This window comes from Salvelinus fontinalis, chromosome 4, assembly GCF_029448725.1.
Source record: "Salvelinus fontinalis isolate EN_2023a chromosome 4, ASM2944872v1, whole genome shotgun sequence".
Taxonomy (NCBI): domain Eukaryota; kingdom Metazoa; phylum Chordata; class Actinopteri; order Salmoniformes; family Salmonidae; genus Salvelinus; species Salvelinus fontinalis.
Window position 1 is genome coordinate 32,344,082 of NC_074668.1, and position 16,983 is coordinate 32,361,064.

The window sequence follows — 16,983 nt, forward strand, 5'->3', positions numbered from 1 at the left end:
ACAACAAAAGACATGGGCAGAACCAACAGCAGCTAGCGAGATCCCATTGGCGCGTTCTAGCAGTTATTTGCATATTTCTCTTAGGGAACGCCTACTTTGTGAAATATACGTGTGCAATAAATCAATTCGCCTTTGCGCTCCTTCTAAACAACGCAATTTTTGGAAACTTTGGCGAAGTGTAAAGTCTACAAAACGTTGTCCACTCTGTTTGTTACAGATTATAGTTTTGGAAACAGAAAAATGTATTGAGATGAAATATTTGGCACTTGTCATCTCCCGTCTGGATTACTGCAACTCGCTGTTGGCTGGGCTCCCTGCCTGTGCCATTAAACCCCTACAACTCATCCAGAACGCCGCAGCCCGTCTGGTGTTCAACCTTCCCAAGTTCTCTCACGTCACCCCGCTCCTCCGCTCTCTCCACTGGCTTCCAGTTGAAGCTCGCATCCGCTACAAGACCATGGTGCTTGCCTACGGAGCTGTGAGGGGAACGGCACCTCCGTACCTTCAGGCTCTGATCAGGCCCTACACCCAAACAAGGGCACTGTGTTCATCCACCTCTGGCCTGCTCGCCTCCCTACCTCTGAGGAAGTACAGTTCCCGCTCAGCCCAGTCAAAACTGTTCGCTGCTCTGGCACCCCAATGGTGGAACAAACTCCCTCACGACGCCAGGTCAGCGGAGTCAATCACCACCTTCCAGAGACACCTGAAACCCCACCTCTTTAAGGATTACCTAGGATAGGATAAAGTAATCCTTCTAACCCCCCCCCCTAAAAGATTTAGATGCACTATTGTAAAGTGGTTGTTCCACTGGATATCATAAGGTGAATGCACCAATTTGTAAGTCGCTCTGGATAAGAGCGTCTGCTAAATGACGTACCCTCTGCACACCTGGGAAAAAAAGCAATGAGCGCTCTAAACAACTGACTGACAAAAACAAACAATGATAAATCTAATGCATTGCAATAAAGGCATAGGTTATTTTTTGTCAAGGACGCATGGAAAACAAATAGCGACAATTAGGAAGTACAGAGGAAAATCTATGCATAAAGAGCTCAGTTGAGGCTGAAATTCAACACTACTGAGTGTAGTGCCCCACATAGAAATACATGGCTTAATCCATAACAGAGAAGTGGGGGTGTTCGTTTCATTTAGAAGCTTTTATTTTCATATTTACCAATGTAAAACATACACTATATATACAAAAGTATGGTGGATTTGGCTATTTCAGCCACACCTGTTGCTGGCAGGTGTATAAAATCGAGCACACAGCCATGCAATCTCTACAGACAAACATTGCAGTAGAATGGCCTTACTGAAGAGCTCAGTGACTTTCAATCGCACCTTCATAGTAAGCCACCTTTCCAACAAGTCAGTTGGTTAAATTTCTGCCCTGCTAGAGCTGCCCCAGTCAACTATAAGTGCTGTTATTGTGAAGTGGAAACATCTAGGAGAAACAAGGCTCAGCCTCAAAGTGATAGGCCACACAAGCTCACAGAACGGGACCGCCGAGTGCTGAAGCACATAAAAAGTGTCTGTCCTCGGGTTGTAACACTCAATACAGAGTTCCAAACTCCCTCTGGAAGCAACGTCAGCACAAGAACTGTTCGTCGGGAGCTTCATGAAATTGGTTTCCATGGTCGAGCAGCTGCACAAGCCTAAGATCAACACGTGCAATGCCAAGCGTCGGCTGGAGTGTTGTAAAGCTCACCGACACTGGACTTTGGAGCAATGGAAACACATTCTCTGGAGGGATGAACCATGCTTCACCATCTGGCAGTCCGACAGACTAATCTGGGTTTGGTGGATGCCAGAATACTACCTGCCCCAATGCATAGTGCCAACTGTAAAGTTTGGTGGAGCAGGAATAATGTTTTTTCATGGTTTGGTCTACAGCATACAATTACATTCTAGACGATTCTGTGCTTCCACATTTGTGGCAACAGTTAGGGGGAGGCCATTTCCTTTTTCAGCATGACAATGCCCTCCCTCGTGCACAAACCGAGGTTCATGCAGAAATGGTTTGTCAAGATCAGTGTGGAAGAACTTGACTGGCCTGCACAGAGCCCTGACCTCAACCCCATCAAACACCTTTGGGATGAATTGGAAGCCGACTGCGAGCCAGGCCTAATCAGTACCCAACCTTACTAATGCTCTTGTGGCTGAATGGAAGCAAGTCCCATCAGCAATGTTCCAACATCTAGTGGAAAGCCTTCCCAGAAGAGTGGAGGCTGTTATAGCAGCAAAGGGGGGACCAACTCCATATTAATGCCCATGATTTTGGAATGAGTTGTTCGACGAGCAGGTGTCCACATACTTTTGGTCATGTAGTGTATTTACCACTACATTTTAAAGAATGGTTAAATTAGCTTTTTTTTTTAAAGCCCCCCCCCCCCCTAAAGTTTGACTTCTGTTGCATTTAGGGGAGCTAACGTCTCATTCAGGGGAGCTTGGGACTGTAAGTTTATATCTAGAAAACGATGATTCTGAGATAATTGGCTTTAAAGTTCCAAACCCTCATTGGTTTGTCAACATGAATTGGGGTTATTTAGAGTATTATATAGCTAGAGACCATTTAACAAAACAAGGCTATGTCTATAACTCAAATTTGACAAAAATGCAGATAGAGCCTTATAGTCAAAAACTCTCGAAATAGCCTACCAAAATGTTGGACATTTTGAGCAGAAACATTTCCAAATTCGGTAAAAAAAAACATTCTGCAGTCTTTGGCTGTAGACTACAGTGTATTTTCTATATTTGCGGGTCAGGGTCGGGTGCGGGCCTCAGATTGTCACTTAATCATATAGTCTAGCGGTTACGGAGGCATTAGGGTATTAGCAATTGTGGGAGGGTGTGAGTGAACGAACAGCTTGACCGCATACCACTAGTCTATGCCATGAGGCGAATGACCATTATTGCTTAAATAATGTTTTTTAAGTTAGCCTACATGATGAATCTGTAATCTCTAATCAATCCACATTGTGGAAATTTCAGCTTTCCAGCGTGATTGAATTTTACAGACAATGTTCCGCATTTAGTGGCGACTGCATTCACTGTAAACGTTCCACATGTCTGCTCAATCGGAATTGACCTTAATCGGAATTGACCTTTTGTCTATTGCGGAATCTGTAACACTTCAGTACATTATGTGTGTAGACCTGTTGCTGTAAGTGTTAAATAAAGAAGGTATGAGAGATGGAGGAAGAAAAAAAGTGGTTATTTTATTTCCCTTGATTTCAAACTGATATGGGTTTATGTTGCATATAACATCTAAGGTTCTAAGGCACACATTTCAACTGCACATCTAATGCACTACCCACTTACTCTGAGGAAATTATAGATGTTCTTGAAGGGCAAACATCCAAAAGAGATGTTATTTCACTGTTATTTTGATTGTTTTTGATTGCAAGTAGACTACTGCTCTTAACTACGGCTCACGTTTTTAGAAATCACACTTGTGTGTGTCATTGTCCTTGGTTTGCAGCCCGTGCCACCGATTTTGTTTGGTAACACCATATCTCAGGGGAGCAGAGATCCTAAGAGAGATGTCACAATCAGTGTAGTGTGACGCTCAGTGAATTCGAGTGTCACACTAAGCCGATTGTGACAGCTTGGTCATGTCTTCTCCTCTGGTGACAGTTAATAATTAATGACAAATCGCTCGTGCGCAATTCATTTTTCATGTAAATCATTAGGCAAACAAAGAACTGTTATTGACATAGATATCCACAAGCCACCTACTGTCTGATGACTAGTGTCTCTTTCAATCCGCATCGCGGAAGTTCAGCTTTACAGTGCGATTAAAATTTAAAGACAATGTTCCCGCTTTAGCGGAGGCTGCATTCACCGTAAACGCTGCATATGTCGGCTCAATCTGAAATTACCTTTACATTTCTATTGCAGATCTGTAAAGCGATTCAATAGAGCCCTAAAGCACACAGCACCCTGACAGCTTATATTCAACATAGTTTTGTACCTTTATTTAACTAGGCAAGTCAGTTAAGAACAAATTCGTATTTACAACGCTGGGCCAATTGTGCGTTTCCCTATGGGACTCCCAATCACGGTCGGGTGTGATACAGCCTGGATTCGAACCAGGGACTGTAGTGACACACTGAATTGCAGTGCCTTAGACCGTTGCACCACTTGCGAGCTCAATATGGAATATGATTAGATGTCTGTGCTTATATATTCTACTAGAGCTGTATGAGACAAGCTGATGTGATCATTTCATAATTTGTAATTACTGTCCATCAACCATGCCAGAGAATATAATATTTAGTTAATTAAATGATTCCAAGAATAATTGCTTTTTAATTTTACTGAACCATGTATTTCCTGCTGAGCAAGAAAAAATAATACAGAAATACTTTTCATTTTAGCAGATTTAAAATGCACAAAGACAGGCTATGCTATTTGTTACTGTTAGATGTACAGATTTGGTTTCCAGTGAGCACAGCTAGTGTGAGCTCACAGTCTATTTGGTGCCACCCTGAGGATTATTGCTTGATAACATTATCACTCATGCAACATGAATAATAAGGCAGTATTGTACAGAGCAAAACAGTGGCTGAACCATTATGTCAGAGGTCACTGGATATGTTCACAGGTCATCATTATTACAGATATGTTGAAACCAAATATAGCCTGAAACTCAAACTAAACCCAGGCAATCATTTCAGAAGATTAAATGTCTAGCCTTTTTGTGGGGCAAAGAGTGTGTGATTGAATAACTGAAAATGCTTGGTCTTCATTGGTTTGTGGAGCTTGGCAGTCTCAGACCAATGTGCTTCAGGCTATTAGAAAATAATCAGTTCTGACTCCTGTGGAAGTATTCTCTCTCTACAGTGCCCAGGACTCTCACCTAACCAGCACATGCTAAACACAGACAGCTGAAAAGAGAAAAGGAACATATGACAGCATACAAACACACATAGCACTTACTTTGTTATCACAAGCACATCTATTGTTTTTTACAAATCCAACCTTGCTAAACATCTGCATTGATTGGTTATAAAGGCAAAAACATTAAGTGACACAGCTGGCATTGTCAGTCAAATGAAAAATAACCTGAAAATAGAGTGGGATAACAGTAATTGACATGTATTCAACATCAGTCTTGCTGCAAAATACCAACACTTTCATACTAGCATGGACTTCTGCAGTGCTCCACCATAAACAGATGATTATATTGTGCAATGTGTTGCTATGACAATGACTACTCAGACTTGCCAGCACCCAGAGCCTTCTATTACAATAAAGGAGACTCTGGCTTGCACCTGGAGATTGTACTATCTATGGAGAGTTTTAGTCTAGTGGGAGAAAATGCTGCACATTAAAACTGTAGATCAACACTGAAACAGAAACCATATCTTTATTCCCCAATGTTACAGGGTACAAACAGCTCTCCAGCACGCCTGAGAAACTAAATGGAGCAATGAAAAAATAATCAGGGAATAAAAGTGATTTGCATTAAAATGCATAAAAAATAAGTGAACTTGCATTTGACAAAATCTCATTAGTTCACGATTTGGGACAATTCACTGTAAAGTGCTTACTGATTTGAGTTGAGGATAGCATGTCACTTCCCTTTGAATAATCATACTCATTACAATTACACAGAGGTACAGCAATAGCCCCTCAATGGGCAAGCAATTACCAACCAGGAGACATGGGTCACATTTTATTTATTAGATAACTGCTTCCTTAATTTCCTTGTTAATGGTAATAATGAGAATCCTGTACTGGTTGCCAGGACAATTCCAATTACACTTGCAATCCTCTGACATACAGTATCAAAACCTCAAGTCAAAGGTATTCCTCTAATCCTCTTAAGGACTGGAATCCTTGAACAATAGGGATGGGGATGTGAGGAGAGGAGAGGAGCTCTAGTATTCCGGAGGAGTGCGGCCGGGAGGTTGAGGTTGGCTAATCCCTCTGGAACTCCCCCCGGTCTCCTCCTATTCTCCTTCTTCCCCCCTGGCATGGTGGGCTGGCCTGACAAAAGCAGGGATCTGTCCAGCTGATGCCTGCCTTCCTACAGGTCCTGAGAATCCACTGTTGTTCATTTAGCTCTCATTAGGAGGCATTTGTTTTTAAAATAAAATAAAAAATAAAAATACCTGGGGGTAGATAAACTTTCCCCCTGAATCCGCCTAAACCGAATGTCCACCCACCCGCCCCAATCATAACCATAAAAAAGGTAAAAACAAGGTCTACTGCAGAATGGCTTTACTCCTCACAGTCTGTCGGGAGCTGGGGCCCCTGGGAACTGAGGTGCGGTTGGTGGTCTTGCGGCTGTTCTGTCGTTTCTGAATGATCTTGGTGGCCGAAGGTTTCCGAGTGTCAGGCTGGCGCCTCCCCTGGGGGCCCCTCCGCTTGCCCCTCTTCCCCACCCGGCCCTTTCCGGCCCCCGCTGGTCACTTGCGCGAGTGCAGTGTGTCCTGGAACTTAGTGCTGGTGTAGCGGACATGGAAGCCTTTCTTGTTGATGGTGTCGTCAGAGCGGAACTTGATTACAATGGAGTCGCCGGCAGAGTAGATCTCCTCGGGAGGCTGGGGGAACAGAGGAAAAAAACACACAGATTGAGTTAACGGCTGTCGGTTTCTGGCACTCTGACTGCACTTCAATTAAAACCAAATGATATCTCATAGATAGAGACTGAAGGGACTGTAGCGTAAGGGAGGGGGAGGGCTGTTGGAGTGAACAACTTATTTTCCAATAAAACCCATAATGAGCTTTCCATCTTACTTTACAGTCTCAATTTGCAGTTTAGTCCAACATGTTTAAAAAGGACTTGGAGGAAGTGGTCATTTTGGTACTGTGAGCATTATGTGCCCTCCAGCTCCTGCTAGAACTGATTTACAGTACCAGGCATCAGTAAAGTAGCTAGAGAGACAGGCTTATTATTAAGTATGTTAAATGAAATCAAGGTTGTTCCATGGCCTATGGAGCTAACGTTTCAACTCCCCAGTGGCCTCATTGTTCCAGCTACCCCCCACCCGCTGTAGCCTCAGCACTGGCTGATTCATTCTCAGTGCTGGAGACCATGATAGCCTATCACAAGCCAGCCAGGGCCCGCTCTTATTGAGTTCAGCTGCTACTGAAGCAATATTGTCCAACCCAGAGGAACACATCAACTTTAACAAAGTGATTAAAGCTGGAGAGCGGAGTGGAAATCTTCACAACCTGGGGGCCATTCTTTAACGCTCAAACACAGACACACAGTATAAAAGGTTATTCGACTGCAGAGGTAATTTTACACTGCCTCTGAAAGTCTTGTTTTAACACAGCTGCAGTTGTTCAATAAATCTAGACCTGAACGAGAGAAAAATGATATTATAACAGTATACTGTTGGTGCTAAAAATTATTTTGGGCAGAAAAAGTCTTTCAATAATGAGGTTATCAGTGAGTTTACCCCAGAGCCACAGTAACGTCCTAGCCTTGGGGACTTGGTGTCAGCACCATCAAAGAGCTCCATGTAGTCGTAGCCACAGTCAGCCTCCTCCTCGATTTCAAAGGTCTGGAAGATGAGCTCCACCCCATAGCCTTTCTCAGCCGCAATCACCCACTGGCAGTCAGATGCACCGGGGTAGTTATTGTCGCCAAATTGAGCATGGGAGTACAGGTCTTTGGTCTTGACCTCAGCCTTGAGACGACCTCCACACTCTGGAGATTAAAAAAACACCATAGACATCATTTAGAAGGAACTAACCAATGACAATTTATGAGAAACCACTGCAGTATTTCTATTCACAAAGTGGGCTAGAGTCTAAGTTGTGTTGGTGGTAATATACCTGCTGTGTGGGAGGCCTCGAAGCCCTTCTTCTGAACAGAGTTATCAGAGAAGAAGCGGATGAACATCTTGTTGGCACTGGACATGATGGGAGGAGGCTTCTTGGTGCCACAGAAGCGACCCAGACTGGGGGCTTTGCCGTCGCGCCCGTCGTAGATCTCAATGTGGTCGTAGGCACACTCTAGATGGGCCTCCATGTCAATCTCATTGAAGGCCTGAGACAAAGCATGAGGGGAGAGAAATAAGGAAAGAAGGTCGCAGGTATACAGCCTGTTTTACAAAAGCTAGAAGAGCTGAGTATGAAATATAATGGTTCCCTATCAGGGTAATAACCTTAAGAAACCAATTGGAATAAAGAGCATAGACACATGCAATCACTTTTCATTGGCTAAGCCAAGTTAACCATATTTAAAAAGCTGAGATATGTACAGCCTGCCATGGATTAAGACAAACAGTATGATTGTGACAGAAGGGGGAGACATTTGTGGTTAGGGGATTGTTTCAATCAAGCAGAGGTTGTGGTGCTCAGTACAGTACAGTGCAAAGTCCTCAATGGTTTCCACAGTTCACCCAAACCCCCCTTCCCACAAACACATGCATACCCATACCTACACACACACATGCAATCTGTATGTTAAGACTGTAGAGAGAGTTGGAGGGGGACACATACGATTTTGATGCGATGGCCTGCGGTGGTGGAGAGTGCCCAGGTGCATGCCTTCTTGCTGGGGTATTTATCTGGCCAATTGGGGCTTGTGATAGTGCCAGTCACACTGTTCACAACGTGATCACAGCCGGCTGCAAAAATACATCCACAAGATCAACATTGCTCCCCTGTATCATAACTGCTCCACACAGGCCAATGTTCAAACTCTACTCAGGAGCTGCACTGTGGTACTTGGCACAAGGGAGTGTGTACTTGCTCACCTCCAATCATTGCAATAGGAAGGCATCCACTGGAGGCTGTTGAGGGGAGGATAGCTTATAATAATGTCTGGAACGGAGCCAATGGAATGGCATCAAACACATGGAAACCATGTGACTGATGCATTTGATACCATTCCACTTATTCCACTCCAACCATTATCTCCCCAATTAAGGTGCCACCAACCTCCTGTGAAGTCATCCCCCTAAAAATAACCTCCAGAGCTCCAACCCGCATAAAATACATAAACCCAGAATCAATGTGCCAGTGGGTCTCAGTTTCAGTGTGCAGGTGGCCGATCGGTACCTTCTTTGCAGTCGTGTTTGTTCTCGTGCAGCACAAAGCCACTGCGGCACTGACAGCTGTAGCTTCCGAAGGTGTTGACACACTCGTGTTGGCAGCCTCCATTCTCCTTTGAGCACTCGTCTTTGTCTGGGGACATAAAGGGACACTACCTTCGTGAACATTTCTTCCACACTACCACCCTGCCATTAGCACTCAAACACACTTGTGGGGTCGAATTGATTAACCTTCACTCATACACACAGAAACAGACTCTTGGAGGGAAAGACACACACACACAGTGCCAAAGGCTCACCTGAGAAGAACTGAGCTTTGAATCCCTTCTTGGAGACTGTGTTGTCTGACTTAAACTCAATGCGCATGTTGTTGTACTGAGAGGTGATGGCCTCAGGTTTCTCTGCTCCACAGAATTTCCCATGTAGCCTTGAGTCTGCTGAGAGCCCACTGCGCACCTCCACATAGTCATATTTGCACACCTATACAGAGAAGCATCAGGTCATTACAACATGAAACATTTGGGAATGCAATTACAATTTGTACACAAATACGATGCACAGGAATATATACTATTACAAAGTACAATATAAGGACAACTTTCTGTACTCTATGACAGACAGGAGGACAGATCCATGATGACACCATTAAAGCCCATGTAGATAGAACAAACCCAACCCGTGCCCAGTCATAATAACCCCGGTGCTCACGTCATTGCCCTCCGTCTCAAAGACGTCAAAGAGCAGGGTGATGCGGTACTGTGTGGGCGCCACCAGCTGCCAGATACAGTTCTTGTTGGGGGGGTACTCTCTAGGCCAGCCTGGACTGGTGATGGAGCCGTTCAGTTTGGTGATGAAACCTCCACATGCAGCTACACACACAGACAGACAGACAGATGTCCATATGAGAGAAGACCCGGACAATGGTTAAGATGTGCCTAAACTTCACATGGTTATAAGGATAAAATGGTGTATATAAAAAGGTGTATCAATGACAATTTGTGCAAAACATCTATCTATATTGGTGGGATTTTATCCCCCAAAAAGCTTAAAAGCACAATGTATGTCACCCAAAAAGGTTAAGCTGGGTATTATTTAACCATTGAGGATTATTTTCTAACAGACAACCTGCTATATTTTTACCAAAAGCTTAAACATGCAGAAATGTATGTCACCCAAAAGGACTAAGTTGGATAATTTTTCAATGTTTGAAGAACATGTCATAGCAGGCCTCCTCCTCTAGAGGCCAACAGTGGTCAGGTTTGGAAAACGAAAAGGTAAAACAAACCCCTGCATCAGCAGCACTTTGTGTTTTATTTCTTATTTTTTACTATTATTATTATTATTTTATTTTTATTTTTATTGGTGCGTGACTGTTATTGAAAGTTGTCTTTTAAATCTTGTTTTGTATTTAACGCCACTTTAAATGTGTACATGACACTGCAACAAAATTTCCCCATGGGGACAATAAAGTAAGTAAGTAAGTCTGTTTCTAATTTACAGATGATGGTCGAATTAGTCAGGATGTTTTCAACACTTGCTTTGGGCTCTGATTACCTATGAAGTTGGAGTTGATTTTTGGTAGGGTGAGGGCAACAAATACAACCCCATTGGGTGGCAAAAAATCCAAATGACGAACTGTTGAGTACACACATCTCTGGAGGTATTTTTTCTAGCTACTGTATGTGGGGCAAATGGTGTATTTGGGGTGCAGTGACTAAAGAACAGCACTGAACTGCATTACTGTGTGACCTGCAGGAGAGGAGGCATTATTGAGCAGGCTCTGGTCAGTATTCTGCTGTACTCACCCTCACAGCTGCGCTTGTCGGCAGCCAGCTCGTAGCCCGGGTCACAGGCACACTTGTAGCTGCCCAGTGTGTTGACACAGCGTTGCTCACAGCGACCATTGTCTGGCTTGGAGCACTCGTCCATCTCTACAACCACCACAACAACAACAGGTTAGCGCCCTTTACATGGCCTCACAACTCACCAGCCTACAAGTGCACCGCTCCAAAACTAAACCAAAGATAAACATTAAATTGGTCACAAATGATGAATGATGAAATTGTCTGTCCTGAATTATATATAATTTAACACAACCAATCATGACAGAATGATCAAATTACTCAAAATGTCACCTTGTAATGACATGATGCTGAGATATTCATTACTATGAAACTTAGGCTGGTAATTTCTACAACAAGGGCATATGCCATCAGCAATGACTCTCTGGGTGTTTATTTATACAGTACAAAACCCTTGAGATCTGACCTTTGAAAAAGTTGGCAGCGAAGCCAGCCTTATTGACAGAGCCATCCGACACAAACTTCATCCAGAGCTGGTTGGAACTGGTCTTAATGTCATCTGGCTTGTCGTAACCACAGAAGCGTCCCACCAGTGGGCTGTTCTCTGAGTTCCCATCCCTCACCTCCAGGTAGTCATAGGCACAGCTGTCATGCCTCTCAATCTAAGGAAGGGATGGGTAAAAGGGACAAGGTTAGAACTTCCAAGTCATTTTCATTCCTCATACACAAAGGTTGCAGAGGATAATGATGTAGTGGTATGTAAAAATGTGATAAAGGGGGTGAAAGGAACAAGTAGAGGCCTGTATCTCTTACCTCAAAGGATTGGAAGGTCAGGCCGACGTGGTAGCCCTGAGACACACTGATCTTCCATATGCACACCTTGTTGGGCCGATAGTCGTCTGGGTAGTTAGGAGACTGGATCTGTCCGTTATCCTTCTTCACCTCCCCTCCACAGATGGCTGAATGGCAGAGAACATGCAGTGACGTCATTGCTATCTATCATCATCACCACCACCACATTTCTTTCAATGGGTTTTGTTTGATGGATTTCATAATGTGGATTAAATTAAATGGTTCCTATATTCAATACACCATGCTCTACAGCAGGGGGGGGGGGGGGGGGGTAAAGTACGGCCCACGGGCCATAGCTGGCTCGTCAGGCACTTCAATTTACCACTTTTTTCATGGTATACAATTGTTAGTTACAATCTTGTCGCATCGCTGCAACTTCCGTACGGACTCGTGAGAGGAGAAGGTCGAGAGCCATGCGTCCTCCAAAACACGACCCAGCCAAGCCGCACTGCTTCTTGACACAATGCCCGCTTAACCTGGGAGCCAGCCGCACCAATGTGAAGGAAACATCGTACACCTGGCGACCTTGTCAGCGTGCATGCGCCCGGACCGCCACAGGAGTCAGTAGAGCGCGATGGGACAAGGAAATCTCAGCCTGCCAAAACCTCTCCTAACCCGGACGACGCTGGGCTAATTGTGCGCCGCCTCATGGGTCTCCCAGTCACGGCCAGCTGTGACACAGCCTGGGATCGAACCCGGGTCTGTAGTGACGCCTCAAGCACTGCGATGCAGTACCTTAGACCCCTGCGCCACTCAGGAGGCCCCCGCAAATTGATTTTAACAAACAATTGGTCCCCCAAAAAATGCGTCCCACCGTTGAATTTCAAAATCCCGATGTGGCCCTCGAGCCAAAAAGTTTGCCCAACCCTGCTTTACAGTCTGGATACAATGTTACAATGAGCCATGCTGATGTGCAGGATACATCAGCGTGGAGGCAGCCAGACCTGGGGATTTGACAGAATCACTGAGCTGCTTTCAGGCATGTTGTTCAATCTGTGACCCATGTGGCCAGTCAGTCAGCTGAGCTGTGTTGTTATGGGGTTGCTGGGGATTGGGCTCCGGCTCTGGCCTTACCTTCATACACAGCGGAGAAGCCCTTCCCCACCCAGTTACTGCTGCTGCGGAACTCGATCCACAAACGGCTGTCGGTGGAGATGATTGGTTCAGGCAGCTTATCCCCACAGAAACGACCTGGAACACACACACCAGACCACCTTATTACACTCAGAACTACCTTTTTGTCCAGACACCCTTTTGTTACATTTAAGTTTATTTTCAGCATCACTTTACCATAGTGTATGTATGGGACTAAGACATTCTCAAATCCTAACCTTTCAGAGGGGCTTTCCTGGAGTATCCATCTCTGATCTCAACATGGTCATACCAACACAGGTGACTCCTGTACAGATCCATGGAGGTGAAGTTCAGAATGATCTTTAAAACCAAGAGAGCATGATGATTACTGACCAAATACAGTCCAAACAGTTTCAACATGAGAAGAAAACAAAAATCCAGTGCTGACTTTAAAATGGAGATTTTCTAAAATTATATCATCCTAAGAAAAACTTAGTTATGAATATAACTACTGTTCCCTGAAGGAGGGAATGAGGTATAACATACTGTGGGGAGTCAACAACCAATCATATTCACCTGAAGAAAATTGAAATCACACCCAACGGGCCAATGAATGCCGAGCCCGCCCTCGGAAGCCCTACCTTCCTGGCAATAATACTCGCATTCATTTCCTCAATTCAGTACTGCTCTTCAGTGATCCCAAACCCCCTGACGGCATGTGGCCAAAATATGTTATACCTCGTTCCCGCCTTCAGTGAACTGTAGTTATATTCGTAACTGTACCTTCCTCTTCAGTCGGTCACTCTGTATAACATTCTATGGGGACATACAATCACGCCCCAAGCCAGCTCAGAGGGTACCAAACTAGCAGGCCCACATCTCCAAAAAGGGGTTACAGAAGTCCCCTTTTTCCCTAATACTTACGGGAGACGCCTGAACAGAGCCCAATATATGGAACCAGAACCTACTACAAATTGGCCATGCGCACTGACACGCTGCCACTGCAGACGAAGTCCATAGACCCCATGGTTCCAATAATAATACTTACCATGCCATCCTGAAATGTCAGTACTCGTGCAAGAAACCGCAAGTCCAAAACAACAGAACACCTGTCGTGACTTGGTAAAGCGCACAGGCGTGCTGCATAGCATCAACCAGATGAACCATGGCAGCCTGAGGCTCAAACCCACAGCAAACCTGCAGTAACCTTGAAACTGTGTACTCGCTGCTGCCATGGCAGACCAAGGCTCAAATCCACAGGAAACTGTGGTAACCATGATAATGCCCTCTTTACGCACTGCCGCACCCTAAGGCTCAAACCCATAGGGAACTGTGGTAACACGGATAAATGGGCAACCTGCGCACTGCATAACACCCACTCCCGGACCCAGCCATAAGAACACTATGAGCCACACTGGGACAGTTACATCCATATGATAAAAGCTCAAAAAAGTTTGTGGGGAATGCCCATGAAGCCACCACACCCCTAGTGGAGCGAGCACACACATACCGCTAGGCAACCCTTGTCCGTTACTGTCACATGCCAGGGAGATAGCCTCCACAGTCCAATGAGAAAGACGTTGCTTAAAAAGCACCCTATCCAGAGCTGGATTAGCAAAACAGACAAAAAGATGGTCACAAACATGGATATCCTTGATCCTATCCATCCATATAAGTGAGTAAAGCGTGCACCGGACACAGGCCATGCAACCTCCGTTGTTTACTGGAAACAAACTTAGGTTAAAAAAAGGAACAGCTCTAAAGCCAGGAACCTGTAAGACATAGGCATAACCTAGGAAGTAAAAGCTGCATTAGGACATAACATCACTTTGAAGTCGCTAAGCGCAAACTCCAAACAGGAAGGGTGTACTGATAGCGCGTGGAGATTCCCAACGCGCTTGGCAGGTGGCAAGGCCATGAACAGGGCAGTCTTGTAGGAAATTACCTTCAGGTCCACAGACTCCAATGGTTCAAAGGGAGGCTCAAACAGTGTGTCCAGGACCAACACCAGGTCCCAGGTCGGTGCCATAGGCTTAGACACTGGTCTGAGCCACAGCATGCCTTTCAGGAACCACACCACTAGAGGATAAGACCCCGGGGTAGAGCAGTCAATCCCTACATGACACGCCGAGATGGCAGCCATATAAACCTTCAATATGGACAATGAAAGGCCCTGCTCAAAAAGCTCTTGCAAGAACATCAAAATGTCCACCAAAGAGCTTTGAAAAGGAGAACTCCATCAACATGACATCAACACTCAAACGCGCAGCACTTATATATGTATATAACCCTCTCGTAGGGCGCATGCACCGACTGTAGGGTTTTAATCACGTTTGAGGGTAAACCCGTAGCTGCCAAATTCAACTTTTCAAGGGCCAAACCCACATCTGTGGTTGTGGGTGCCAAACTCTCTGTCCCGACGACATGGAACCCTCCACGGGTCCCCGCCCTACAGGCGGATGATCTCCGGGAACCAGGGTTATCTTGGCCAATGGGGAGCCCCCAGAAACAACAATAGACCCTGCTTACGGACCCTCTCCATGGTGGCCTGAATCAGGTCCACCGGAGGAAACGCATAGAGCAGGGTCCGAGGTCACTGATATGCCAAAGCATCCATTCCCAAACGAGTGCCCAGATCCCTCATTGAGAAGAACAGAAAACATTGAGCGTTTTCTCGCATTGCGTAAAGATCTACGTCAGCCCTGCCGAACCGGTCCCATATCTGTACAACCATCTGCAGTCTCCCCTCCGTAGAGATAGGACCCTCCCTCCCTGGAAAGTAGATCCGCACCTACATTGAGAGACCTGGGAAGATATGTCGTCCTGAGTGACAGGAAATGCGCACTGCTCCATACGATCAGATAATGGGCCAGGTTTTGCCTGTTGATTCCACCGCTGTCCAGTTGTCGGACCTTACCAACACATGCTGGCCCTCCAACATTGGAAAGAAACGCCTCAGCGCTAGCAAAACAGTCAGTAGCTCTAGGTAATTGATATGGAGCGCCCTTTGCGCTGTTGATCAAATCCCTCTTTCCGAGTACCCCAAACACAGCGCTCCCCATTCCAGTAAGTTATCACCCACTGGGACACTACCTGACCAATGAGAACCCCCTTCCACAGCAGTCGTGGGTCCCTCCAAGGAGTCAACGCCCTTAGGCTCGACTGGGATACCTTGAGAAACCGAAGGCAGTGGTGAGATGCATCCAGATGCGTAGCAATTACCCAGTGGTGAAACAGACACATCAACAGAAGTCCTAGAAGCACCACAGCTATCAGAGGGCATCAAACCCAATAACCAAAAGACACAAGCGAAAACAGTGCCCCAGCTGAAACCATGCCAGAAGAGCATATTGAGAACAGAGTCTAGACGAGACCCAGTAACTGAATGCGCTGAGCCAGAGTCAAACAACTTTTTTTGTGATTCCCTGCGAACCCCAGAGACTGAATATGGGAAACCAGCGTGGCAGTGTGGAGCTCCACCTGTTCGCTCGACTCCGCTATGACCAGCCAATACTCTGATCCCTGTCCCCGCACCAGTGCCAAAGCCACCTCCACCACCATATAAAAGGTGCAGGACAAAAGGGAAAGCCCGAAAAGCAGGACCAGAAACTCGTAAGCCACACCCTTAAAATGAAACCTCAGAAAGGTTCTATAGGGAGTATGTATACACATTAAAAAAAGATAAATCCTTCAGGATGTGAACCAATCGCTGGGACTCACCGACTGCAATAGCTGGCAAAGTGTGAGCATTTTAAACTTGCAAACCTTGAGGTTCTTATTTAAAATACGCAAGTCCAGGATGGAATGAAATGTTCCATCGCTCTTGGGAACTAACAAGCACCGGGCTATACCAACCGCTCTGTACTTCTGACACGGAGACCACCCGAATAGCCTGCTTTTGAAGGAGAGAGTAAATCTCCTCTCTCAAGACAGGCGTTAGGACCTTGTGGACTATTGATGTAATGATGCATCGAAAAGGAGGAGGACGCATGGGCGAACTGCAGACCGTACCCTCTCGTCACTGTCCTCATCACCCATGGTGAAACTGCACATGCCCACCACTGGACGGAGCATGCTGCCAGTCTCCCATACATTATCTCCTGAAGGGGCAAAGCACCAGCTTGAGGACTGGGATAATTTGTTTTTTCTGCAATGCTTGTTCTCATATCCAACACTCTTGACAACTGTGTGTGAATGTGGGTAAGGAAATGTGTTTATTATGCCCACACCTGGACGAT

At 45.5% G+C, this 16,983-nt stretch overlaps 1 protein-coding gene across 1 annotated transcript in view; it reads right to left on the reverse strand.

The window, feature by feature from the left end:
* Nucleotides 1-3,198: 3,198 nt before the first annotated feature.
* LOC129853553 (bone morphogenetic protein 1-like) overlaps nucleotides 3,199-16,983 on the reverse strand; it is a 59,717-nt gene continuing 45,932 nt past the window's right edge. The window contains exons 9-20 of the mRNA XM_055919707.1: nucleotides 13,003-13,105; nucleotides 12,746-12,862; nucleotides 11,633-11,778; nucleotides 11,286-11,481; nucleotides 10,823-10,948; nucleotides 9,726-9,886; nucleotides 9,317-9,497; nucleotides 9,025-9,150; nucleotides 8,464-8,591; nucleotides 7,795-8,008; nucleotides 7,416-7,666; nucleotides 3,199-6,551 (exon numbers count right to left, since the gene is read on the reverse strand). Of these exons, the coding sequence (XP_055775682.1) occupies nucleotides 6,417-6,551; nucleotides 7,416-7,666; nucleotides 7,795-8,008; nucleotides 8,464-8,591; nucleotides 9,025-9,150; nucleotides 9,317-9,497; nucleotides 9,726-9,886; nucleotides 10,823-10,948; nucleotides 11,286-11,481; nucleotides 11,633-11,778; nucleotides 12,746-12,862; nucleotides 13,003-13,105 (1,884 nt within the window). The 3' untranslated portion in view covers nucleotides 3,199-6,416. The remainder of the gene's footprint in view (nucleotides 6,552-7,415; nucleotides 7,667-7,794; nucleotides 8,009-8,463; nucleotides 8,592-9,024; nucleotides 9,151-9,316; nucleotides 9,498-9,725; nucleotides 9,887-10,822; nucleotides 10,949-11,285; nucleotides 11,482-11,632; nucleotides 11,779-12,745; nucleotides 12,863-13,002; nucleotides 13,106-16,983) is intronic.